Below are 26,192 nucleotides of genomic sequence, written 5' to 3'. Positions count from 1 at the left end.
GTCACCTCCTGCCCTCAGCAAGGCGAACAGAAGGCACTTCGGGGCAGGAGTTACAGACAAAGCTCAAGTCTCAGCACAGGTGTTACTGTTGACAGAGTCATCAAACATCCTAACTCTTTGTAGCTCCTAAAACAACCCACACTTTGTCATTTTCAAAAATTCTGTATTCTACACACAAACAAACAAAAATCATTCCTAGGAGAATTTCCAGAATAATATAGAATCTGTGAGGTATGCTCTATATGACATCAAAGCTCACCCTCCAGTATGTGGGGACCTCACAGAGGAAGACAGACTGGTGAGGCAGCTGGTCCTGCTTTTCCTCAAGTGGCAGGAAGCAAGTGGATGAGGAAACCACAGTTGGAGGTGGTTATTCGAGGTTTTCTGTGAGTGCATGGCACAGAGGCCTACAGCAAAGCACAAGGCGGAACTGTACATTTCAGCATCAAAGGAGAGTGAAAGGTAGGTGAGATCTTAAAAACCAGCTTGCTCAGGGAATCAATGTATCTAAGACTCACTCAGGACTCCAGATATACAACTGCATATTCCTAGTCCAACTCACGGAGACTCTGACTCAGAAGCATCAGGCCACATTGGTATCAGCTGAAACACTTCCAAAGCACTTGCTTTGTGCCAGACACTGTGCTGAGGTCTTTATGAATGTCATCTCACTTCATCCTCAAAACAGCCCTATTGTGTAGGTGCTCCTATTTCCCCCCATTTTATGGGTGAAGAAATCAAGACACAAAGTTAAGAAATTTGCCAAGGATGACCTGCTAAGAATGGAGGAAAGAGGGTTCAAACCAGACAGGCCACCTTCAGAGTCTGAGCCCTCCATCACCACCCCAAACTACCTTCCAACTGCATTAGGGGTAAGCATAGGCCTTCAGGAAAAAAAGCGACAGAATTCAACTTTTTCATTTCTGAATGGAAACTGAAATCCAAAGAAGCAAAGGCTTTTATCTAAGACAAAATCCATCAGTGTATTTCCAGGAATAAATAGACCACTATATGATATCAACTATTCTCGCATATTCCTCTGTACTGTTTCTCTAGGGAGGAAGAGGACAGATGAGAGTTTGAAAAACCTTCTTCCTGCTGTGTTACTGTGACCAAGGTGCTGTACTGGGGCACATTCCATCTTTTTCTGCCAAACTCAGCATTTACTCACAGAACATGACCCACTTCCATCAGCAGTGAGGGAGTCCCAGTTCTGGTGATTTTCAAGGGAAAGTTAGGGGAGAGGAGAGGGACTCTTGCCATTCCTAAAATGGAACTGGTAATTGAAATGGAGGAGATAAGATTGACATTGTTGAGGGGGAAAAAATGATGTGATTCTGATATTCCACAGAAGGATGGTCTTTGGCCCCCTAACCAGCCATTGCTACAATCTCAGCACATGTCACTTCTTGGATTAAGTCTTTGCTTCGTTGTGACATACACAGGCAGGCAGAATACCCAGAATTAGACTGACCTCAAGCTGAAATTAACTTCTCACATATATTCTCTTAAAAAATGACACACCTCCAAACCGCATTTGATATGCAGGATCAGGTCAAATATCTTACAGATTTGTTGAAATTGCACCTTTTTGCCATTCAACAGTCAAGGTAATTTGGGAGGACCACACGCAGGGATAATAACCATCCATTCCAAATGAAAAATGACCACAAAGCGGAGGCAGTTCCAAGGTAGCAACAAGTGCTGGGTCAGAATGTGTTCCTGTCCCAGTGACGCACACTGGTGGCCACGTCAAACCAACCTTCATCACTTCCACCTGCAGGTCTTCATTAAGCGTAGGCGTCACTTTCACGGCATTCAGGATCTGATTGAGCAGCTGCTTCTCATCAGAGTCTGTTTCCATGGATACAAACCTCTCTTCTGACAGCAGCTTCTGTAAAGGGGCACAAGGTAGTGATCACAGATAAGGCAGCAGGGGACAGCCTATTCTGTTGTATCTTATTATGTATCGATGATCGATTTTCTTACTCAGGAGGTGAGAAGCTGAAGGCCATTAGGAAGGAAAGAAATGCTACATGCCATTAAAAAGAGAAATGCATCCAAACTGGGATAAATGGTTTTTGGCAAAGACTTTTTCCTGACACTAGATAATTCACTCTAAATGACAGCAAGTGAAATGCTAATGTGCTGGCCATCTAGGTTATCCGGTGGTGGGGATAAAGGATGAACCTGGCCATGGCAACCTAGTGCCACACAGTAGTCTCACACATATACCCTTTCTCAATGTAGCTCTGTCATGAAAGGAAAAGGTTTCATATACCACAAGTTCATCTGTCTGATATTTAAATTTTTATTCCCTAATGCAAGCTGTCATTTGTCCAGGAGTTACTCTAGGATGCACAAATCTTAGTATGTATCCCATTAGAAAATGATCTCATAAGACCTAAATGAGAAGGGAGTTTTGCAATGAGGACTCCCAGGAATCCTGCTCTTAGGACAGCCCTCTGCTATTTCAGGACAACTTACATGTTTCATCAAATGCTTCCTTTGGCTGTGTGTAGCCCACCAACCTACCACTCTACTTTTTATCTTTCCCCAGAGGCATGTGAATTAAGTGTCTAGGACATGTGAAGTCAGCCATCAAGTTTCCCAAGGCCTTTTCTTCTCCAGACTGTCTCCTCAACTTCCTTCAAGGGTTCTCCACATGAGAAGGTCTCGCTGTGCTCTCCTGCTCAGAATGTGGCCCCAGGAGTGCCTGCAGTACTTCTAGGTGACCTGATATTAAATGTGACTCATAACTTGAGTCACATTCTCAGGTCAAAAGAGTTTAGCTGGTAGTCACGGCATATTCCACACTGACTCACCCTGAAACCCCTAATTCTCACAAGGTTGCAATTAAGCTGTTCTCCCCGATTCTGAACTGGCATGGTGGATTTCTTGAAACCCCAATATAGAACTTTATATTTATCCCTGTCTAATTTATTCTTTCCTGATGCAGCTTAGAGTCACTGCTTGTAAGGAACTTTCAGAGTTCAGATCCATCCAGAGTGAAGACTCTTCCTTTCACCTTCATGCCACTGCAGAGAGGGACAGCAAGCACCCTGGCTTCCTACTCAAGACTCCCTGATGTTGTGCCCAATTCTTTCAAAAGGATGATGTCATATACCTAGGGCAGCTCAGAGTTAAATTTTATATACAACGTTGTTTTTATATAAAATGATAACGACTAGGAAGCTCTGAAATGTGCCTAAAGTTACCAGGTGGTGGGGAGCAGGGCACAGATAGTAACAGGAAGATTCTCAACCCACTAAGTCATCAAGTCATCGAAGTTAACACAAGTAAGCCTATGAAAGCATGGCACTGCAGCTAACAATGTTCCAGGGTTTAAAAAAAAAATCAAAAAATGGAAAATCCCAAATTGATAAAATACAAGAGAAAAGGGAACAAAATCAGCAGGTAAAACAAATTCACTATTTTTACAGATGGCCCAGTCATTGCTGGAAAGCAAAAGGTTTTTAATAATCTTATTGACAATTCAAAAATCTCAACTGCTGCTGCATTTTAAAGTATACATCATCTAATTCCAAACCACTGGGAGTAAAGAGCTGTCCTCTCTTTCATATGTATTAACTCTTATGAGGTATTAAGGGGCTCTGTGAACTTGGAAAGCTAACTACAAAATTGTCCTTACCGGCACGAAAAGACATTGACAAGTGCCACCAATACATAGCCATGAATCCTTGCTGGCCTGGATGTCACTGTCTTTGTCTCTAGAAACCAAACTACTTTAAATAGTCAGTGTGTTTACAAAGTCATCACCTTCTCACATCACGTTTGGTGTAAAACACAAATGCTCAGAGGGAGAAATGTGTTCAAGTCATCAGACTTTTCTTATTACACCAAATTTCTTTTTTCTTCCTAGTCTTAGTCTAGAAACAAGATGAATTAATTCATTCACCAATGTAACAGTAGAATAAAGAACAAAAAAAAATCTTTCCATTTTACCATCAATTCTCATTACACAGAACCACATGTTGAATGTATGTGAGATTTGAGTTGGTATGAATTGGGGTCCCTCTTTATTGGGATCTCTTACTTGGTCTCCTAAAAGTTGGACCACACAAAAACTATTTCAGGTCTTTGTAGGTTAGCTGGGTTTCCATGAATCAATGTTTGACTACAAAGACTCAATCGAATAATTTTGTGCACTAAGAAATTCTGGTGAAGAAAATCCAATTATTTTCCAGGGCTATTTCAAATTTTTACAGAAATTTTTAAGCAGCCTGTATTTAAAATGTTAACTATTTGCTCTTTCTTTGCCAAAGTGGCCTGTCATTTTCTGTTGCTCCACTGCATTCTGTCAAAGCCATACCTGCATCCCTGCCAAAGCATGTTGGGCCAGTTTCACATTCTTGGATTCCAAAGCCAGCTGGAGAGGCAGCAGGCACTTCTCCCTGGCAAACACAGAGATAAGGACAACATGTGAGCTCAGTAAAGCTGGCAGTCAAGTGATATAAGCCTTATGTACCCCCACCCCCAAACACTGCCACACACATGCACAAAAAGTATAACCAATAATGAAAATGCACATGCACTTTAAAATACCGGGAAAAAAAAAAAAAAGCTGTGTAGAAAGGACAGCATATCTACAGCTGGCCTTCTTAGTAGGGCTACAGGAAGAGTGAATAGAATTACTTCCACTAGTTAGCATATAGAACATTAATCAATACACCATCCATGAACATGCTTTTCTCTGTCTTCCCCAGACAACTGAATTGCTCACCTGCTACACCCAAGGTGAACAGCCCTAGGAGCATCACATATATAGATACCTGTGACTTGCTCATAACCCTTTCCTATCTGCGTCATCACCAACCCTCTGCCTCATCAACGATAATTTGTCAATTCCTCCCTAACTCAAAGTATTCAACAGTATAATCATTTAAAAATATTATCTGCAGTCTCCACCAAGAGGTAGATATAAATTTTGTGACAGGTTCATAATAAACACATTTCCATGACAGAAATACATTCAGCTATCAATAGCATTTGATAAGCAAAAAACCGAATAAACACCAAAACATGGAGAGCTACTTGGCTACATTAAAGCTTAAAAAAATAAGAAAGGGATTAAAATGTTAGGAATAAACCAAAAGTGCTGCAAATACAAAAATATCTTTTAGAAGCAATCACTCTAAATAATTAAACAATAGACTAAGAATTTTAATCAACTCTTTATTTCCCCATGGAGTTACACTGGCATAACAAATGAAATGTTACTTCTGTTTATCAAGTCCTTCCACCCACAATAAACTATTACAGACCTATTTTTTTTCCTGTTTATATTTTCAGCAGAAACTTAAAAGATTCATTGACTTTCGGGAGTGTGAGAGCCACAGAGTTAGACTGTGGGATTTCATCTTTGGAGAATAAGGGTCACTGCTGCAGAACACAATGAGACAGAAAGTTAATTATAGCTCTGATTCCTCCCTGTCCACCCTGCTGCTCAGCTGCTTTTCTGTGGAATCTTCCATCAGTAGCTCCCAACAGATGAAGTGAGAGACAGACACTCCCTGATGCCAGCCACAAAGACTGACCTGACAGCACATCCGAGAACACTCCCCTTCTGAGTCCTCTCCCCCTCCCCTCCCCAGCCCAATGTCACAATGTCCATTTTTATATGAAACTGGTCAACACCGCAGCTACTTTTCATTGGACACATCCTCTGACAGATGGATAAACCACCCAACTCTGTTACTTCCAAGTTGGGTGGCCATGACTTTGTCACTGCTAGTACTGTCAACTTGTCACAGTTACAAGGCAAATGCTGCTGTCCAGTTAGAGAAGGAAAAGCTGATTTTTCCAAATTGGTCTCTTGTTCTATCGTAACCAATGTATTAGCCCTGGAGAAGTTAACTGGGAGGGTGAATGCTCAGTGAGAAGTAGGAATAATGGGCATAGCAGAAACAGCATAGAGGTTCACCTGAAAACCCTTGAAAAAAAAATCATATTTATAACAGGATTAATCCACTGTGAAAGAACTTTCACCCTTAATTTGGAGTCAGATCTGCCAATGACAGAAGAGTAACAAGGAGGAGGCCCGGAGGCCCTAAATTCTCACAGTTTAATAGCCTGGAGCAGGAGAAATCCATTAGGTAGCTATAGGCTAAAAATATACAAGTTTTACATATTAATCACCAAGGGTACCCAGCAAGAGTGGATGCCACATTTGGCAGCAACAGGATCCGGTTGGAAATATGCAACCTCTTGACCCTTGGAAAGCAGCCCGGGGTTTGTACATGAACAACTGAACATCCATATTATCCTGCCATCAGCACTAGTAGCCCTGGAGATGCTCATTCCACTTTGTCATCAGGTGATTGATGTTGCTGACCTGAGGCCAGGTTGCTGACAAATGCCAGGACGGCCAACTTGCACCATGCCTTCAGGGGATGCCACCGAGCTGCTCCCCATTCCAGGAATGGTCATCACGAAGGCCAGGTGGAGTTTGTTCAACTAGATTTTGGATAAGTTGAAAGGTATCTGTGTGGGCTGGGGATGTGGCTCAAGCGGTAGCGCGCTCGCCTCGCATGCGTGCGGCCCGGGTTCGATCCTCAGCACCACATACCAACAAAGATGTTGTGTCCGCCGAGAACTAAAAAATAAATATTAAAAATTCTCTCTCTCTCCCCTCTCTCTCCTCTCTCACTCTCTCTTTAAAAAAAAAAAAAAAAAAAAAAAAGAAAGGTATCTGTGTTCAGTAGAAAGACAATGGGCTGTGGAATCATCCAGACCTGGGGTCAAACCCGAACCATTTAGAGGGTGGTAATCTCATCAAGACACTTAAAATGCTGGTGTGTCTTAGTCCTTCTTAACCCTAGAAAAGGAATCTTAAGATCAACCCTCATTCCTTAGAGTGAGGAGTGCATAGAGCACATCCCAGGGATGGCAATTTTTTTCTGTAAAAAGCCAGGTAATGACTGTTATAGCTCTAGACTATGTTTAGACTGGGTAATTCATATGGTCTCTGACCCAACTACTCAGCTCTGCTGAGGCACAGAAGCAGTCATGGACAATAAATAAAGCAACAGCATGGCTATGTTCCAAAAGAACTAGAAAATGGGCAAAGGCCAGACTCGGCCTACAGGCTGTCCAGCCCTCACAAAGGCAACATGCCCAACACAGATCATGATTTTCAGCATAGGATGAGTAGATCGAATCATTTCATGTATGCAGAAAGCTTCTGCACAGGACATGAGGTTAGCTGTCTTGAGAGGGTTTAGCAAAGCCAATTAGAGCTCCAAGATTTCTCTTAGAAAACAAGTGCTTTGAAGAATTATCACTATAAACAGGTTTTGTTCGGGTATTAAACAAAGGCACTGCATCCATTGGCCATCCATTCAACTAACTTTTTGAGTGCTTTCTGAGTTCCAGGCATCACATTGGGTACTGAGGAAGATCTAGAAAAGACTAAGATAGAACAGGGACCTGCTTTCATTTGTATTCATGGAATGAAAAAGAAAACTAGCATATATTACTTTTTGTGTTTAGTATTATCTGTCACTACAAACCCAAAGCATTCATTCTTACCCTTGTTTCACATTTGAGAAAAGTGTGAGTTCAGAGAAGTTTTGGAGGCTGCTCAAGGTCACACAGATTACATGCATTAGAGGCAATTCAAATCTAAATCTATCTGACATCCCAAACCAAGTTCCTCTGAACCTCAAAATTTCAGAGCCCATCTAAAATAAATTTATCTGACCTTTCTTTATATCATGGACACCAAAATACCTGGCAAAAGACCTTCTTTCTAGAGGAGGGCATATATCATTTCCAGGGGACTAAGGGGCCTCCAAACACCAATTCCACATGGATCCCAAGTTAAGAGTCCCCCCATCCTGAGGGGAAAGGACCTTGCCCATCAAGGTGGAAAGTGCAGGGTCTGTAGCGAGTGGAGGGCTGTGTTCCTTGGCCTGTCTGGGCTCTGCTAAGATGGCCTTTGAAGTGGTTTTATATTGGGCCCTGGGCAGAAAGGTAGCTTCCTGCATTCCTGTTGTGAGTGCACAGAGGGGAGGGGAAATGACTGACTCTCCTCAGTAGCCAAGGCCTCTCATCCCTCCCCATCCCCCAAAGTAGGGTCATCAGCCTCAGATATGGACTTCAACTGGGAAGTAACACATGTAGAAGTAAATAAAACTCATGAGGGCGTAACTGATATCCTCATCTGCCCTGTGATATCATAAAAACCCTCCTGCCTTCACTTCTTAAAAATGATTTTAATGAAGGAGAATAACAGGCCTGTTAATTGGGTCTCAGGATGGGATTTATAATAAAGATGCAACAAGGCCCCCAGTCCCCCTTGCACATACTGTATAGGAATAAATCATCTTTTGATCTTTCTGGATGCTCCCTCATTGGGAAAAGGGCACACGGAAAACCAACAGTCAATTACATCTAGTGATTTTTTTATGCAGAGGCATGTGCAAATTCACTCTTGCCTAATTAAATAAAGGCAGTGGCCCTGGGTTTCGTGTTCTGACATGCCTTTATCTCTTAAAGAAGAATAATTAGCAGGCTGCATATTCACGAGAAAGACATTATCCTGTGACACTGTGTCTCATCGTGTCAAGGAGACTGAACCTGTTTCCTTAGCTTCACTGTCACAGTTCACGGACCATCTTTATTTGATTGGAAAATAGCAGAGGACAAAGGAAAATTAAAATAGGAGAACAGGGGAAGAATTAGGATTTACCAGTGATTACCTATTAATATGAGCACAAACAAAAACTGCAAGTAAAACCAAAGATATTTCTGAATGTTTGTCTGATTCTTTTTTGATGCATTGGGTAGGAAGGACCTGGAAGGTATCACACGTTTGCAAGGGCTGCTTACACTCTATAATTCTAGGATTCTATGAGCTAAGTCATTTATTAATCACTGTCTGATGTTAATGCATAACTATGGTTCTGGTTGTCATCAGTGGCTTATACGTAAAATGTACCCAGTCACACACATTTGTAGTTATCATTTTATCTGATTATAACTTTTAAAGGTAGAGATTTGCTGTGGTTTGAACATTTTTTGTTCTCACCAAAACTCATGTTGAGGTTTGGTCTCCAAAGCAGTGGTATTGGGAGATGGGACCTGGTGAGAAGTGTTGTGGATCATGAGGATGGGGCCTTCCTGTATGGATTAATGCCATCTTTCAGGAGTGAGTTCTGCTCTCTAGGGACTGAGTGAGCTACTGTAAGAGAAGGTAGTGATAAAGTAAGTTCAACCTCATGCCCTTCCATCTGCAGGTGCCCACTTGTCCTTATGGACTTCCCCACTACCAGAGACATGAGATGAAATACACTTTATTGCTTTATAAATTACCTAGTCTCAGGCATTCTGTTGTATAAACAGAAACAGACTAAGACAAGGTTTAACTGTCAACAAAACTGAAACTAAGAGAAATTAGATTTCTTGCCCAAGGTCACATATCTGTAAGTGACAAAGCCATGATCTAGATGTAGCTCTTACGTTTATCAAACTTGTGTCCTCAAGGCTACATCACATGCTTATGCCAACAGAGGGCTCTATCAATGATGGTGTATGTCACACTACTATAAACATCTGCCAGGTCAGAAATGGAGAGAGACAGGCATCAAACAGGTAGTGTAAATCATCTTATTTAGAGGGAAAATTCGTGAACCAATGTGTGTTATATTTGACAGTGTGGCATTAAAAGAAGTTATAGGATATTTGGACGAGTGGAAAAATTTTCGCTGTGATGGGTTCAAGCCTTAACCATCCTATTCCCAGTCCTCATGACCTTTCCCAGTTTGAGAACAGAAGGGTTTTCACCCCTGCTGCCATGGCGACTCTCAGGATGCTATCATTCATGTTTACGAATATGGATGGTGTAAACAGCTTGTACCAACATTAATAAACTTTATTGATTAAGCTTTTAAAAATTTGATTCCATTGAGCCAATTGGAACTAATTGTTCTTTAATTTTATCTAGAGTGCAGTTAAAATATTTCCATTTTATCTCTATTTTCATGAAATTATTTTTATTAGAGTCAATCCTTTTGTTTCATATTTCAAAACAAAGATTTAATTCACCTACAAGGAACTATTTTAGGCCTTAGGGATATAGCTGGGAACAACCTAAAATCCATTTTCTCCTGCAAGCTTTCAAGATTCCTCAGCCAACCTATTGCAGTTATTAAGTTGAGCATCATTTTTGTAACTTGGAACATTGGCAATTTTAAGTGATTCAATCTAGTAAAGAGAAACCTAAAAATATAATATGGTTAGGTTCCTATTGTAGCTTAGGAAATAAACTTTTATTATCCACCATTTTCTTATAAAAGGCTGAAATATTCTTTAAAGAAATCCAAAGAGTACAAAAGGATATAACAACAATGGAAATCATTAGGGTATTACTCAGATGGAGCTTAGCTAAATGTTGACAGTGGGTTTTTCTAGATAGGAATCTTTTATATATTTAATATATATATTTCTTTGATACAAATAGAATATATATGTATAAGCTTTACATAATAACTCTAGAGTATACTTTGCATAATCTGAAGAAAATATTTTCTCAAAGCCACTAAGACTGGACTTCTCTCTCCGTTTCTCTCCCCCCATTCGTCTTTGTTTACTGTAGTCTTTTCCTCATGCTCTTTCTTCCTGTTCTGTTCTTAGTTTTTCTCTTTATATCAAAGCAGACATTTGGCATTTGTAAGCATATGGAAATGGTAGGAGACCTTCAAGGATACATAAATTTATAAGAGGTTATGAGGGGCAAGGGGGAGGGAAAAAAAAAAAGGGAGAGAATTGAACAACAGCAGGGGAGGTAGAGAGGGAAGATGGGAGGGGAGGGGAGGGGAGGGGGGATAGTAGGGGATAGGAAAGGTAGCAGAATACAACAGTCACTAATATGCCATTATGTAAAAATGCGAATATGTAACAGATGTGATTCTGCAATCTGTATTTGGGGTGAAAATGGGAGTTCAAAGCACAATTTGAGTCTAATGTATGAAAGATGATATATCATGAACTATGTAATGCGATAAATAATCAATAAAAAAAAAAAAAAAAAGACTGGACTTCTCACAAAACCACCACAGCATTTCCTTTTCCTGCTCAGCTCAAAAAAGTAAGTGAATTCACCTTTATTGACACAAAATACTATGTAAAAACTCATTTTCTTCCACTTCTTTCTGAAACTTACATCAACAGTTCACATTTTTTATAACAAATAGACCTGTTAATCTGTCTGGAAAGTTCTGTTCACATTACAGTTCTCACTATGCTAATTGATTTGGTTTTGTAATAAAAGGACAACTGCAAGAAGAATGCTTATCAATCATCTGAAGAATTTTTAATACTAGATTTTAATCTCTACTATTTGATATATCTATTTTTCAAGTAGCTGCAAAAAAATCCTGCTGAATAAATACCAAAATATTATTATATTGTCATGAAAGGACAATAGATTTAACTTTTTTTTCATCTGATATTCTTACAATACTTAAAAATGTAAAACACTACAGGTCAACAAGATAATTTGCAAGGAAAAATAAATTTCTGTTCATATTTTAAAAAACTAATGATGGGTTAAGGGTTGGTATTTTCACCTGCATTCTAGTATTATCAATATTGATATTTTTATAAGATATACATTCTATATAATCATGGAAAAAAAAACTAATATTTTTAACTTGAGAGGGATAAGGTGATATGACATCTGTATTAACCCTAACAGAAGTTGTTCTAGAATTTATTTTTCTACAAATATTGAGCACATATGAAGTGCCAGACACTGAATTTAGCACTGAGTATAGAACAAAGGAAAACCAGGTACCATTCCTGTCCAAGATAGAGACAAATATAAATTCACCTTTTAAAAACAAACAAACAAAAGGTAAAATTCCTGAGAAGCATTAACAGTAAGACCATTTAAAGGTTGGCTGAGCTTGTAAGGAGGAGCAAATGCATTAAAAAGTTCAAAGCAAGCGGACATTCACTTTGTGTTGGCCACATATTGGCCTCTTCCTCTGGGTCAAGAATCTGCCCCTTTCCACCAAAGGATTCCTGGTATAAGGGAAGATAGTGATAGTAGAGCCATTTATTAAAACCTCCAGTGTGTGGGTGTTACACTAAGGGCTTAGTCACATAATCCCATTTAATAACTCTCCCAACAATCCAATGAAAAGGAACAAATATTATCAGCATTTATTGATGAGGGAATCGAGAGGAAGAAGATTTACTGCACAAGAGGCAAAGTGTGCACTGAGCCCCAAGGCTATACTCCCCCAGTACGCAGCCATGATGCTCACCATTTGTCAGTCTCAGTGGTGTTCCAAAGATGGGTTAAGCTGTTTATACATAGCAAGCAGGGGAAAGAGCTTTGATCAAGAAACTCCTTTCTTTCCATCCATCCTTCCATTTCCTCACCTTAGCTCCAAACTAGTCATATCCTCAACAACTTTCCCATTTCCCACTGTGATGCACAGTAACTTGATCCTCCCCTCCATCAACACACCCAACAATTCATCAGAGAAATCAACTTCCGTGGCACCATGGAAAATTAAAAACATTAATATGCTCTGAAATGAGTTTTTTTTTTTTTAACTAGGAAAATTCTTAGAGAGGCTGCAAAGTTTTATACAAAGATTTTTATTTCAGTGTTATTCATAAAGTTAGAAAAATCATGGTACATTTGTAGAATGGAATAATATGCAATAAAAATTGCATCACTTAGGGAATAATAACAGGAGAAAAAAGTCTGTTGTACATGTAAAGTACAGATGCAATTTTTTAAAATATTTTGAGTTTGGGCTGGGGTTTTGGCTCAGTGCTGGAGCATTTGCCTAGCATGTGTGAGGCCCTGGGTTTGATTCTCAGCACTACATATAAATAAATAAATTAAATAAAGGCCTATGGACAACTAAAAAAATATATATGAAAAAAAAAGATTGGTTAGATCCACAGATGCAGAATTCACATAGAGGGCTAATTATTATTTTTTTTACAAATCAAACATAAATTTATAAGTAAAAGGAAAATAAGAATAGAAGGAGAATAAAAGGAGGGAAGAGCAAAGGGAAGTGAGGGGGAAAAAGGGATTGAAATAAAATCAAATTCCACGCATGTATAATTTTGTTAAAATGAATCTAACTACTATGTATAATTAGAATGCTCTAATAAAAAAGAAAAGGCTTAGTGCCCCACAAAACAAAACAAACCAAAAACCAAAAAACAAAACAAAACAAAGCAAAACAAAACCAAAAGTTTTAGCAGGAGAAAAAAGAAATAAGAAAAGAAAGAGAGGGAAAAGGGAAGTTAGCCCTATCCTGCATTCACGCTCTCCACCTCTCATTCAAGGCTCTCCGCCTGGAATCCCAAGCGCTGAGTTTCCCATTCTGGCCTCAGTCTCCCCTAACCCCTCCTGAACTTCCTCCTGGCTCACTTCATCTTTTATGTTGTCACCACTCTTCCCACTTCATTGTAAAAGGGTCCCCATTCCTGGAATATCTTCGCTCTCTCTTTCCTCTAGAGAAATCTCCTTACCATCTTTCCAATACTTACTGAATTCTTTCTTTTCCCTAAAGTCTTCCTTACCCAAACTGGGCTTGCTTATGATCCTAAAGTACAGTTATCTTAGTCACATATATAATTTAAAGTCAGTAGGCTTAATTTAACCTTGCTTCCATGTCTATGACATGTTTTCCTACAAGCAGGCCTGCGGGCTTGGGTGGGAAAATCATAGCAGCATGGCACACACCTATGCAAATTGCTTTGCCCGGCCCGTGGATCCTGAAACCACATGCGTTTTGTTTCTTAATGATTGTTCATGATGAAAACACTCCAGCTGGCAAGCGAGAGTCAGGCTCTGCCCAGAATCTCCAGCAGGAGGGCAGTACCTCTGCTATGGAGTGCAAGCAGAAACAAACAGCAAGACTTCTCACTCTCATACTGCAATCTTAGCAAAGAAAAGCAAATCAACTGGACACAAACAACCATCTTTTTTCACATGTTGGTAACCTTCTACAAAATGTGGAGCTGCTTCTTGAAAAACGGCAACTCTGTGGCTTACATATCTTTCAGAAAAGTCTATGCAATCAAAGACAGGTTTAACTTTAAAACAAAGAATAATACTAATTGCTTTGATTTAAAAAAATGTGATTTCATGTCCAATTCATAACTAGCTTACTAAGGCTCACTAATAATACATGTACACATTTATTAGAGTATCTTATGCATTAAAAATTATGACAGCAAAATGGTAGGCTAAATGTAAAGGGACATTTTTCTGTGAAGTTGAAATTGCCAAGGTTTGGGGTGTGACTCAGTGATAGAATTCATGCTTATCATGTCCTAGGCCCTGGGTTCCATCTCCAGCAGTAGGACCAAAAACATAAAAATTTCCAGTTGTATCAAAATGCCTTATAATCCAATCCTGTCTGTTACCAGATCAACACAACTGTCCAAACCAAAATGCTATTCCTAAATGACTAAAAATCCATCTGTGGAAAGATTTTTAGTAATAAATAGCTCATTCTTTAATAATATTTATTTTGCCTGCTATTTGTCCGGGCAGTGTAATGTTAGACTATAACAATGAATATGACACCCAGCTCCTGTCCACATGGACCCTATGGAAGGTGACAGCAAATGTAACTTGCAAACACAAGAACAAGGTCAAGAACACTTGGGTGGTTAGTAGACAGAACCAACTAGAAAAGTAAAATGAAGGTGGGGCAGATCCTGGAAAAATGAAAGTATCTTCACCGACAAGGTGTTATTCATTTGGCCTTGAGATAAAGGGGACAGAATGAGATTCACTCAGCCGTGAGAAGAGAAAAAGGACATTCCTGGCTGAGATTGCAAGTGAAAGGTACAGAGTGGGTCTGTGGAACAGCCCACGTCCTACTGTGACCAGATGGGGAAGTCATGGTGGGAAGCTTGGCGAGAACCAAGTTTGACAAGGTAGACATGAGCCAGAGTGTGAAGGGTCTTGTGTGTCACCCCAGAGAGACTGGCTGGGAGCCAGTTAACAATTAGGATCTAATGGGAGATTTTTAATCAAGGGAATAAGGTGATCTCCGGCATTTTTTTTACAAAATGTACCTGTGACTACAATGTAGAGAATGAACAGAAAAGTAGAATAGGACCGAAAAAAAAAAAAATTGGGAAGAAATCCAATTCAAATTCAGGCTCTGCCATTTACAATCTATGCCCTAACTGTTTCACCTGTTCAGTCCTTATTTTCTCCACCTGAAAATATGGAACAAATATTACCTACCTCAGGAAGTGTTGCAAAGACTAGATAAACAACTATGTTGGTTAAATAACTAATATTTATAGCACTCCTGAAGGCCCCTGGCCCACTCCCTTTTCTAACCACACTTGCTCCACCAGGTGTCTCCTGGGCACAGACAAGGACACTTCAGCCTGCAGGCCAATGTCAGTCATAACCCCTGCAGACAGCTGCTCATGCCCAGACCTCAGGCCCAGGGAAACCACAAACCTATGGTACCATCTACCTCCTGAAAGAGCACTGTCAGAGACCCTGCATAGCATGAACGAGGAGTTGTGAGGTCTCAAGCACCTCAGTGTGATCTGGGAGTAGGGAAGACTTTGGGTGGAAACACTTCCTTGGCCTTCAGGAGAGTGAGGATGGTGACCCCACAACATGGGCCCAGGGCAGGGCCCCACCTCACTCAGGTCTTAAGGTAGCACTAACACTCAGCACATTGTACATACACAACAAAGGATTGCCACAGTACTTTTACATAATGTCACAATTATCTTGCTATTAGAGTTCTGTTGTTGTCATTGTTATTAACCAGAGGCAGGGAAGCCTGGAGGAAGGACTCCATTCTGCTAGATGGACGCAGCACTGAAGGTGCGATACATTTTGATGCCTGCATTCAAAAATGGAAAGGAGGAGACAGAACCCAGAGACAACATGCGACAGGGTAGAGATGACCTCGTGGAAGAACGGACTGGAGGAAGTTAAGAGGGACAATTAATGACTCTATTTTTGTACATTTAGAGTTTAAGTTCCTTTAGGCATCCAAGTATAAGGGGTAAATAACTGGATGCATTGGTCAGGAGCTCAGGATAGATTTGGAAGTTGTCCATCCAAAAATGGTAGCTGAAGCCTAGGAAGTAAATGAAACTGCCAAGGGAAAGAACAAGGTAGAGGGTAAAGGATGGAGCTCTGTGCAAATGAGAGTGCAGAAGAAAGGACGTCAGCAAAGAAGTGAGAGGAGGTTGTGATGCTCAGGAAGAAGGCTGTCCTGAGATACACTTACTTGGTACTGGTACTCACCAGTCATTAAGTGCCTACTCTGCGCAGGCATTTGAACTACTCACACATGATCTCATGTAATTTAGTCCTTACAACACTAAATGATTGGTGATTCTTTTCATGTTACCAATGAGCTAACCAGCTCAGAGACAGTTGACTGCCTACCTACCAGAAAGCATCAGGTGTTGCTGGAAGATTTGTAACACCGAAGCTAAAAATTAGGAAAAACTGGAAACACTCTGATCACTGCTCTGGGGGAAGAGGCGTGGAGTGGAAGAGAGGGGATATGCCTTTCCATAAGAGGCAGCTGTGAGCCAGAAATTTTCCCATTGTGTTATCTTATTTGATCCTCACTGGGGCAGTGGGTATTGCAATGTCAATTTCACAGCCCAAGACATGGAAGCTCCCAGAGTCTTGTACCCATGACAGAGCAGGTAAATGGGGTGCATCCAGACTCAAATGTAGAGCTATATAGCACTAAAGCCTACACCGTTTCCCTAGCAACACATCCTGTCCCCCAAAAGAACAAAGGCTAACCTGAAAGGCAAAGGCATCCCCAACGTGGAAATAAGCACAGGCATCCCTGGACATTCACCAATGTAATAAAAAATTTTACTCATTCAGATTATTTATGCTCTCCCGCCAATGCAATAATCCCCATTTCTCCAAGGGTCAGGACAATTGGGAACTGCCTACATCTGAGTAGCAAACTCTGATTAAAATGGACAGGCCCATGTGTCCAAAACATAGAAGAATCTGTATACTTCATCTACAGCAATAAAATGCTCGTCATCAAATCATTAAATTTAGCCTCAATGTCAAAGCTAAGTATCAGGCCAGTTTGAATACGTGGGAAAGCCAAGGGCAGTATCTCAAGGCTTCATTTCTGGTGCTAGGATAAACTGTACCAGTCAATCATTCACCACACACTTGGTGCTTTTAAGCCTCACATTCTCTCATTTACACACCCATCTGTCTACCCTTACAAATGCTACATCCTTCTTCCTTTTGCTCATCCCTACTGGTATTCTCAGAGCCCCTCCTGGGAGAGTTGGTGTCTCCCTAACTCCATGGCACCGGATACGGTGGCTGGTTATACAGGGGGTTAGCAACAGTGTGAACTTACTAGGTGTGTGTGGAGGGGCATATTAACTCTCCTTGGTTAATCGACCAAACATCCTTGTGAAATCCACTAAGCCAGTGAATGGCCTTCCAAGCTCATATCTCAATGGTATACTAAATTTAAAGTCTTACCCATATCTTCAAGGAGGAGGAGCTCTTTAATATTTTAAGCCAATTTTTGACCCATGGTCAAAACAATTAAAACAAAAAAATATTAAAATAACTTTTCCCAAGTTAATTGGTTGAATTTTAATAGTCCTTAAAGAATCCTTAATGAGGCTGGGTGTGGTGGGGCATGTCTGTAATCCCAGTGGCTCTGGAGGCTGAGGAAGTAGGATCACAAATTTAAAGCCAGCCTCAGCAACTTAGTGAGGACCTAAGCAACTCAGCAAGATCCTGTCTCTAAAATAAAAATTTTAAAAAGGGCTGGGAATGTGGCCCTATGGGGTTTGATCCTCGGTACCACAAATAAAGAAAAAAATCTTTAATAACTTTAGAAAACATTTTTAATATAAAACTGAGGGAAAGTAGCAAGTTACAAAATATTAGCATGTGTCCCAATTTCCATTAGATACACTCGGAAGAAAACAAACCAAATGTTAGATTCCTTATGTCTGGGTGATGTAACTTTGGTATTCAATAGTCAAAGGTGAGTGTTTAGATTTTACCAGTTAGCCAGGGGCAAGCCATTTCTCAAAGCCTACATCTCTTCATCTAAAATGTGGGAGGTAATGAGACCTATGGCATAGTTCAAGTGACAAGACATTGTGCTTTTTAGGCTTTCTATGGTGAGAACACACTCAGTTCACAATCTGACATTATTCTTCTTATAAGCATGCCATTTGTGTGTATGTGGGGGTCTTAATTTCTGAATAATTTTAAACCATTGTGCTTCATACCACAGGCCAAACTGAAACTCATTACATGGTGAGCTACAGTTTCTGTCATCTGACGAGGTCTACAGTTCTTCCTCCACAGACCTCAAAAGTCCTTTTCAGCCACCTACTTATAGAAAGAACTCCCATTAACTAATTCATCTTGGCAAGAAACATCAGACACACATGGAAATAGTAGGAGACCTTCAATGATACATAAAATTATAAGAGGTTATGAGGGGCAAGGGGGAGGGAAAAAAAGGGAGAGAATTGAACAACAGCAGGGGAGGTAGAGAGGGAAGATGGGAGGGGAGGGGAGGGGAGGGGGGATAGTAGGGGATAGGAAAGGTAGCAGAATACAACAGTCACTAATATGGCATTATGTAAAAATGTGAATATGTAACAGATGTGATTCTGCAATCTGTATTTGGGGTGAAAATGGGAGTTCAAAACACAATTTGAGTCAAATGTATGAAAGATGATATATTATGAGCTATGTAATGCTTTAAATAATCAATAAAAAAAAGAAAGAAAAAAAAAGAAACACAGACAGAGAACAACGTTGTAAAATTTTATTTTCCAATAAGTGGCGACTTTTCCCAGCAGAAGTATATGTGTGGTGTTTCAGCTATTGACTATCCCAACAGATTCTGCACAGCAAGCACTTTTCAAAAATAGGCCTTGGGCGAGAGCCAGAGACAGAGAGGTTGATTTGCTTCCTCATTAGCTTCCTACTTTAAACATATCACACACTCCACACCACCCCCAACCTACACTATCAGCTAACTAAGATCTCTATGCACCTGCCAAAAAGGTGGCCGCGGGTCTGGCACTGTCTGATGCAAAGGCAAGACTGTATTTCTCAGGACAAACTTAGTTCTAAGGGTTGGAGGGCTTGTTTGGACACTTCCCCTCTGCCTGTTTGAAGCTGCCTCACATACACTCACCCAAAGGCCACCATATTGGTAGTGGTGCCTGCTTTTCTCCTCCAGGGTAGTATCCAACCTACTGTTGGGCTGTGTGACCTCTCTAAATAAGACATGTGCTGCAAGGAAAACAAATATGTCCAGTATTTTTTCTTTACACACTGGAGAAAAAGAAAAAAAAAAAACAGTAGCAGATTATTCTCTCAATGCAATGATTAAAGACCAAAGACAGTAAAACACACACAGTGAAAGGTGCCTGACAACAATCTCAAGTCAGGGCTCGAAAACACAGCTGCAGAGGGTGATGGGCTGTGACCCTCCTTATCATGGGGGATGTAAGTCACCTGGCCATTCAGACCTGTCAGAGTTCACAAGAGCAAATGTAGCACAGCCATACACACAAGCTTGGCTGAAGAGCCTACATCCAGAGACTCAGTGAGTTTGCTGAGTACACCCAGGGTGCCCACAAAATCAGAGAAAAACAAGCCAAGATCCTGAAGGGGATGAAGATGTTCACCTGGAAAAAAGTGGAATTTGCCAATAAATTTATGTAGTGTTCAAGAATGTTGAACACCATAATCATTATTCTGCAATAATTGTCTTCTTGACCAAATCCTATTGTGAAGACACTTCCAGTTAAGGAAGGGTGCATCTCCTTCCACAAGAGGAAAAAAAAAAAAAAAGGACCCTTACCTATTTTCTGTTCTAATACTAATGGGAGGAAAACTAAGAGTAAAGGGCTCCATCTCCGAATCATCCTGCCTGCTGTGCAGCTGCCTTGTTACCAGGGTAACCTGACATCAGGGGTAAGCTGAGCTGGTCCATAGTGTTCTTCCCACTGTGTCAGAGGCACCGAGCAGGCACACTTTGCTCCAGCCTCAGAGAGCAAGAACCTACCCAGCAGGATGTGCTGGGAAATAAACATTCCTGCTCAAGTTTTGGGGGCATTCACTCACTGCCACTCTTCACAGCCACACCAGGTGGCATTCCCTCTCCCCAGGGACTCAGAGGGACCCCATAGCCTTATGCAGTTTGGATTCCAGCTGTTGGTCCCAGAAGAGAGCCAGAGCTTCCCCTGCTGGTGCCACTGAAAGAGGAGTATCTGAGCAGGGAGCCCCCTGCTCTGGTTTAAGTGGGATAGCACTAAGGGAGGCCATTAGTACATGAGAGGCAACAGGGGCTGTTAAGAACTGCCCGACTCCAGGAGACGATGTTTGGTTTTGGCCAACAAACCTGCAGCCTAGTTCTGGCAGGTCCCTCAGCTTTCCCTGGAGTTTAGCTTCTCTACTGAGCAGGAGATAGAGCTCTGAAAGCAAATTCTTTACAGAATACAAGGAATACACAGTGGGAAGAGGCTCTGGAAGGAGTCCTCATCTCATGTCCTGGCTCGCACACTTGTGTTCTCTTTAAGTCTTAGATGTCTCATCTGCAAGTGTTCACTTTCCTGAAAGGACCAGCTCTGTTTTGTTGACACTTCTTTTCTTTTTGCTTTCTTCTTCTCTTGGATGGGGATGTGATGTGTGGAGCTATAATAGACATTTTTGTGGCATGAAAAATCAAATATAATGGACCCCTATGAGAATCCTGGAAATACTAGTGCTGAAAGCCTACCTCAAGACTGCTTGTCATACAAGGAAAATAAGTCCTAATTCATTGAAACCACTGTTGGGTTTTCCATCACCTACAACTGAATATGTTCATAACTAATATACTCTAATAAGATCCAAAATTCAGGTAATCATTTATATGCCTGTCATGAAACATTTCCCAGGAGTGAAAGATGAAATGCAGAAATAGGAACAATAATTCCTATACTGAGATAGCTAAACAATAGATAATTGAATATGCATTGAAAACCCAGAACATATTAGTTAAAAGAATCTTTTTTAGTCACACTTGTATTTGACCCCCTGTTAATCATGTATTAATTGTGGGGCCTCATAGCAAATGATTTTACCACTCAAGCCTCAGTGTTCTAATCAAAATACACATTCTACTAATTGTACTTATAAAATTTAATAATACAGTGCATGTGAATTTGCTGGCAAAATTCCCAGAATAGTTGTAGCCCTGAAAGGCCCTCAATATTGGGGTTCAGGCACATTGCTCCAGAGGCCACAGGTATAAGATGGTGGAGTTGAGGGTCTAGCTGGGAGAGAACACAAGTCAGTCATTTACAGAGACAGAACAGGGCTATAATACAGATGTAGCTGCACATCCAGGATGTGGGAGAGGATGCCGAGTTGCCATCTCTAAGCCCTACACTTAGTAAACGCCACAGATATCTGAGCTCTCCTTCCTGTTTTACCAATGGTATCAAACATTTAATTTAGAATCTCAACTCCTTATTCTACAGAAAAGGTATAAACACAATAAAGTGGCCTAAGGTATCCAGACAAGAGAAAAAGGATCCTACAGTCTTGACAGGTCAGACTGGTGATAGCTGCTGCACAGGCCTGGGCTCTCTTCTCGGGGGCCTCAGAATCACATGGATTCCATGAGGGGAGGGTGTGTCAATGAGGGAAACTTTAGCTGCAAGTAACAGGAAATCCAACCCCCACCAATCCAACAAGGAGGCAGTTGGCTCTGGGTTTAAGTATTTCTGTGTCTTCATGACAGAGCAAAGAACCCAGCTTTTTCCATCTTTCTGCTAAGCCACTCCAGACATGTCAGTTTTATCTCCACGTTGGTTCCCTCATAGCTGCAAACCAGCTGCAGTGACTCCAAGCATCCCATTTGAATGTGGTAATTTTTAGAGAAAGAATGACCATCATCTTCATCAAGATTGAGACAGCATCCCTTTTGCCTCCTGAAGCAGGCCATGCCAGGAGCCAGACCAAATAACCAGGCCAGCTGCAGGGCAGCATCCTTGAGAGCACAGGTGGATAAAAATAATGGGAGACCCTATACCCTGGGGGTTCTGTTGGAGAACAGGGTCAGTAGAATGTCCAGTAGGCAAGCAATGGTTTCTATTCCATAGGAAAATGATGGAAGGCCCAGAGAATGTACAAATGCCCACAACTGTCTCATAAGAGGGGTTTTAAGAAAACCCCTGAATAACATCCCAGAAGATATGTCTATTCTTATCACTAAGTTGCCAAGGCTGGCTGATCCTTCTGTATCACCCTGCCAAGTCACTGGGTTTATAGGTGTGTGCCACTGCACCTGGTTGGACAACTCTCTTTCAACAGGTATGTGGAAATGTGGGGTGCTCTCTAGTGACTAACAACAGCAACCTCATCACAGACTGCCATGAGAGACCATCCCCAAATGTCCTGCATCTATAAGCAAAACTGAAAGAAGAACACATTGGTAGAAATAGCCAGAATAGCCTTAGATCCCTGTTTGGTTGTTCATTTATTTTTCTTTTGCTACTAGGGATGGAACCCAGGGGTACTTAACCACTAAGCCATATCCTCTGCCCTTTTTATTTTTTATTTTGAGACAGGGTCTTGCTAAGTTGCTGAGGCTAGCTTTGAATTTGTGATCCTCCCGTCTCAGCCTCCTGAACCACTGGGATTATAGGCTTGCAGTTCCCTTATTTCAACCACCAGAATTTATTCTAACAAACATTTAAGACTGCCACAGTCAAGTTTGCCAGATCTTGCCTGCTCAAGCCATTTGTTTAAAATTCCCAAGGACCAATTTGCATCCTTAGGAACAGGAACAAATACAATTTAAATCCAGATTCTTATCTGCCCCTTTATTTTAAGTACCCATGTTTTCTTATCTAAAATCACTCTTTCAAACTCAGCACTGGAAGAGAAAAAAAAAATAAAAGTTTAATCACAGTGTAAACTGCCAGATACAGCCAGCCTGTTTACCAGGATTCACTTCTGGGTTGCACATTCTGCAAAATCCATGGTCTTGCCCAACAGTTTATGTAATATTCACAATCTTCCATAGCTATGAAAATGGCTCAAACAGAATAAAAGTAGCTATTTTTCATTAAAAAATAATTTCTATGAACGTGTAATGTAATAGGTTTACCATTGATGTCTTTAATGAGTAAATTTTTTACAATTTCTATTTTAATTTCTAGTATGTTAAATGGTATATACATTTAAAACAACATATTACATATCCATTTTTTAAAGGCTCTTTGGAGTCTCAATAATGTAAAAAAGTGTACAGGGTCTTGAGAACAAAAGCTTTCAGTGTCTTGTTGATCACTGGCAGCAACAGGGAGGCCTGAGAGTGGGCCCTGCAGGTGGAAGCTGCTCCCCTCCCCAGTATGGAGGAGATACAAAGGTCTGGCTGCATGCTGAGTCCTCCCAGGGAGGCTGAGACCACCTCTGTGGCCTGCTATGGGCCTTTCCAGACTGGTCACAATGGGAAACAGGTAGCTCCCAGACCTTTTGCAGAAGAACCAGGACTTGCACCCAGGACTTGGTGTACTACAATGACCTGTTTACTTTCTCCTCAGCAAGTGGCTTGCTCCTTGAGGGGACAGGTTATGTCCCTCATTGTGCTCCTGGCACACAGAATGTTGTTGCTTGTTGGGCTCTGACTCCATCCCCACCTGCCGACTGTCCCATCAGAGACTAGATCCTACCCCCATCCTCCCACTACCAACCCCACTCTCCAGACTCCTCAATAGAGTCATCCACAGAGACAGCGGACAGGCAATCGTCTTGAGCAAGCACCGACCCAGTATCCTGGGCGTGCTTACCTTGTACTAACTATCCTTTGCTTTCTTAATCAAATAGCCTGTTGGCTTTAAATCACATCTATATTTTTACTATCTCTGAAACACATAAAACCTTCCCTCTCCATTTTCAGCAAATGTCATGTTATTGGCCTTGTCTTGTGTGCCAAGCTTTATTCTAGAGCTGGAGTAAAATGCTGGAGGGTAAATCTAGAAGCCTTCCCTCATGTGCTCAGTCCGGGGGTTCTCTGTGCTTAGTCTCCTCCCTCTGCCCCTTCCTGTCCCAGCTCCACTCTTGCCACAACTGTGCGCAGTGGACACAGCTTCCTGGCTTCTTCCCCATCAACAGCCTCTGGAATCTGCAAACAAAACCCCTTTTGTGTTTGAAACATTTTCTCCCAGCTGGTAAGTAGAAAAACAAAGTGGGGTTTACATCAGAAAGCAAGCAATTGGGGGGGGGGGATGCATAACCACTGAGTTACATCCCAGCCCTTTTTAATTTGAGACAGGCCCTTGCTAAATTGCTGAGGCTGGCCTCAAAGTTACAATCCTCCTTCCTCAGCCTCCTATGCCTCTGGGATTACATTCCCCATGCCACTGTTTCCTTTGAAGTTACAGTTTTGTGGAGGGAAAAAATTCTTTAAAAAAGAATTTTTTTTTTTTTTTTTTTTTTTTTGGTACTGAGAATTGAACTCAGGGCCTCACATATGCTAGGCAAGCACTCTACTACTAAACTATATATACCCCCATCCCATCCCTTTCTATTTTGAGACAGGGTCTTGCTTAATTGCCCAAGCTGGTGATCCTCCTGCCTCAGTCTCCTGAGTCACTGGAATTACAGGTGTGTGCCACCATACCTGGCTGAAAAAAAGAATCTTTTAAATAATCCAGTTCCCTCTGAATTTCATGTAATTGAAACACAAAGTCTGCTCCAGCTCAAAATCTAATCTATTCTAGATGCATTCCTTTAACTGTGGCCTAAAACTGAGCTGACCTTAAATCTTCTCCTGTAAATCTGCAGAGTTGCTCATCTTGACCCTCCTGAAGAAGCAATATTAATTGCTACCTAGCCTCTTCCCTCAGTCAAGTCTGCAGAAGCTTGGAGAGGTAAGGGTTAGTTCTTTAATTGCATAATTACTCAGGCTTTCCCAGTGGGCATTCACATTAATTCCATACCAGAGTCTCTTTTATCCTATGGTTTCCTCTGCCTTACAAAGAGGAAAAGTCAATTTAGGTCATTTCCTGGCAACGCCATGTATACATACTAATCTCAATAGCTCTAATAATTCATGACTCGCCCCTCAGTCTGAATGTAGGACACCCCCTCTTTTAAAAGTCCTGGCCCCTCAGGAATCACACAGTATAATGCATATTTCTATGTTAGTAAATTGCTCTTGAGCAGTAGAGAAATAGAGCAGATTTTCCAAGAGTTTTTTTTAATAACAATGCTTCATCAAATAATGTACTGTATGAAATGAATTTAGTAGATCTCAGCTCTTCTCATAAATTGCAAATGAGAAAAAATAAACCCGTGTGTTAAATCAAATAATGGGAGAAGGAATGTCCCCTATAGGGTTAAGAAGGTGAATTTTGGATCCCAGCTCCCTTGGTTGTGCCCTGGGCTGGCTCAAGGAGCCAAGGCAGCTCCAGAGCCCCTTCAAGCCTCAGGACCTCCCCTCCTCACAGGGCAGCTGTCAGGGTTACATACAACCAGCATATACAGCACCCGACACATAAAAAATGTTTGAAAAATGTTAACTTGTATTCTTATGTGTGCTAACTTTATATGGGAAAATGTGAACCATAAGGCTATGAAGCATATTAAAGATCATGATATTAAGAGTTCTGGACTCTAGGTCAAGGGAGATCTGTTGCAAATATATTGGACTTGAAAAAGATGCATCGGGGCACTGAGTAATTACATAATCCTACTGATTCACACAGAGTTCAGCTAGACCTAAATATGCAGTACAACAAAAATACAAGAAAATAAAATATGCAATATTTAATACAGTCTTCCCGAGAAAATAAATATAATTCTAGTCATTGCACCAGGATTTCTGCAGAAGAAAATTTCTGGAGGGTGAAGAAGAGCACAGTGGTGCACACCTGTGAGCCCAGCAGCTTGGGAGGCTGAGGCAGGAGGATTGCAAGTTTAAAGCCAGCCTCAGCAAAAATGAGGCACTAAGCAACTCAGTGAGACCTTGTATCTAAATAAAATACAAACTAGGATCAGGGATATGACTCAGGGGCCAAGTGCCCCTGAGTTCAATCCCTCATACCTCCCCTGCAAAAAAAAAAATTAAAAAGAGAGATACAAATACCCACTGGGCTACTGACATCACTGA

The 26,192-nt window shown here is 41.0% G+C and overlaps 1 protein-coding gene across 2 annotated transcripts in view; it reads right to left on the bottom strand.

The window, feature by feature from the left end:
- ARFGEF3 (ARFGEF family member 3) overlaps nt 1-26,192 on the bottom strand; it is a 157,475-nt gene that overhangs the window by 112,859 nt on the left and 18,424 nt on the right. For both annotated transcript variants that reach the window (XM_081296143.1, XM_081296144.1), the window contains exons 3-4: nt 4,334-4,415; nt 1,763-1,894 (exon numbers count right to left, since the gene is read on the bottom strand). In XM_081296143.1, coding sequence (XP_081152269.1) covers nt 1,763-1,894; nt 4,334-4,415 — 214 coding nt within the window. The remainder of the gene's footprint in view (nt 1-1,762; nt 1,895-4,333; nt 4,416-26,192) is intronic.

Source organism: Spermophilus citellus (assembly GCF_964194105.1).
Source record: "Spermophilus citellus genome assembly, chromosome: 5".
Classification (NCBI taxonomy): Eukaryota; Metazoa; Chordata; class Mammalia; order Rodentia; family Sciuridae; genus Spermophilus; species Spermophilus citellus.
Note: the sequence above shows the minus strand (reverse complement) of the source record. Positions and strands in the feature narration are given on the sequence as shown.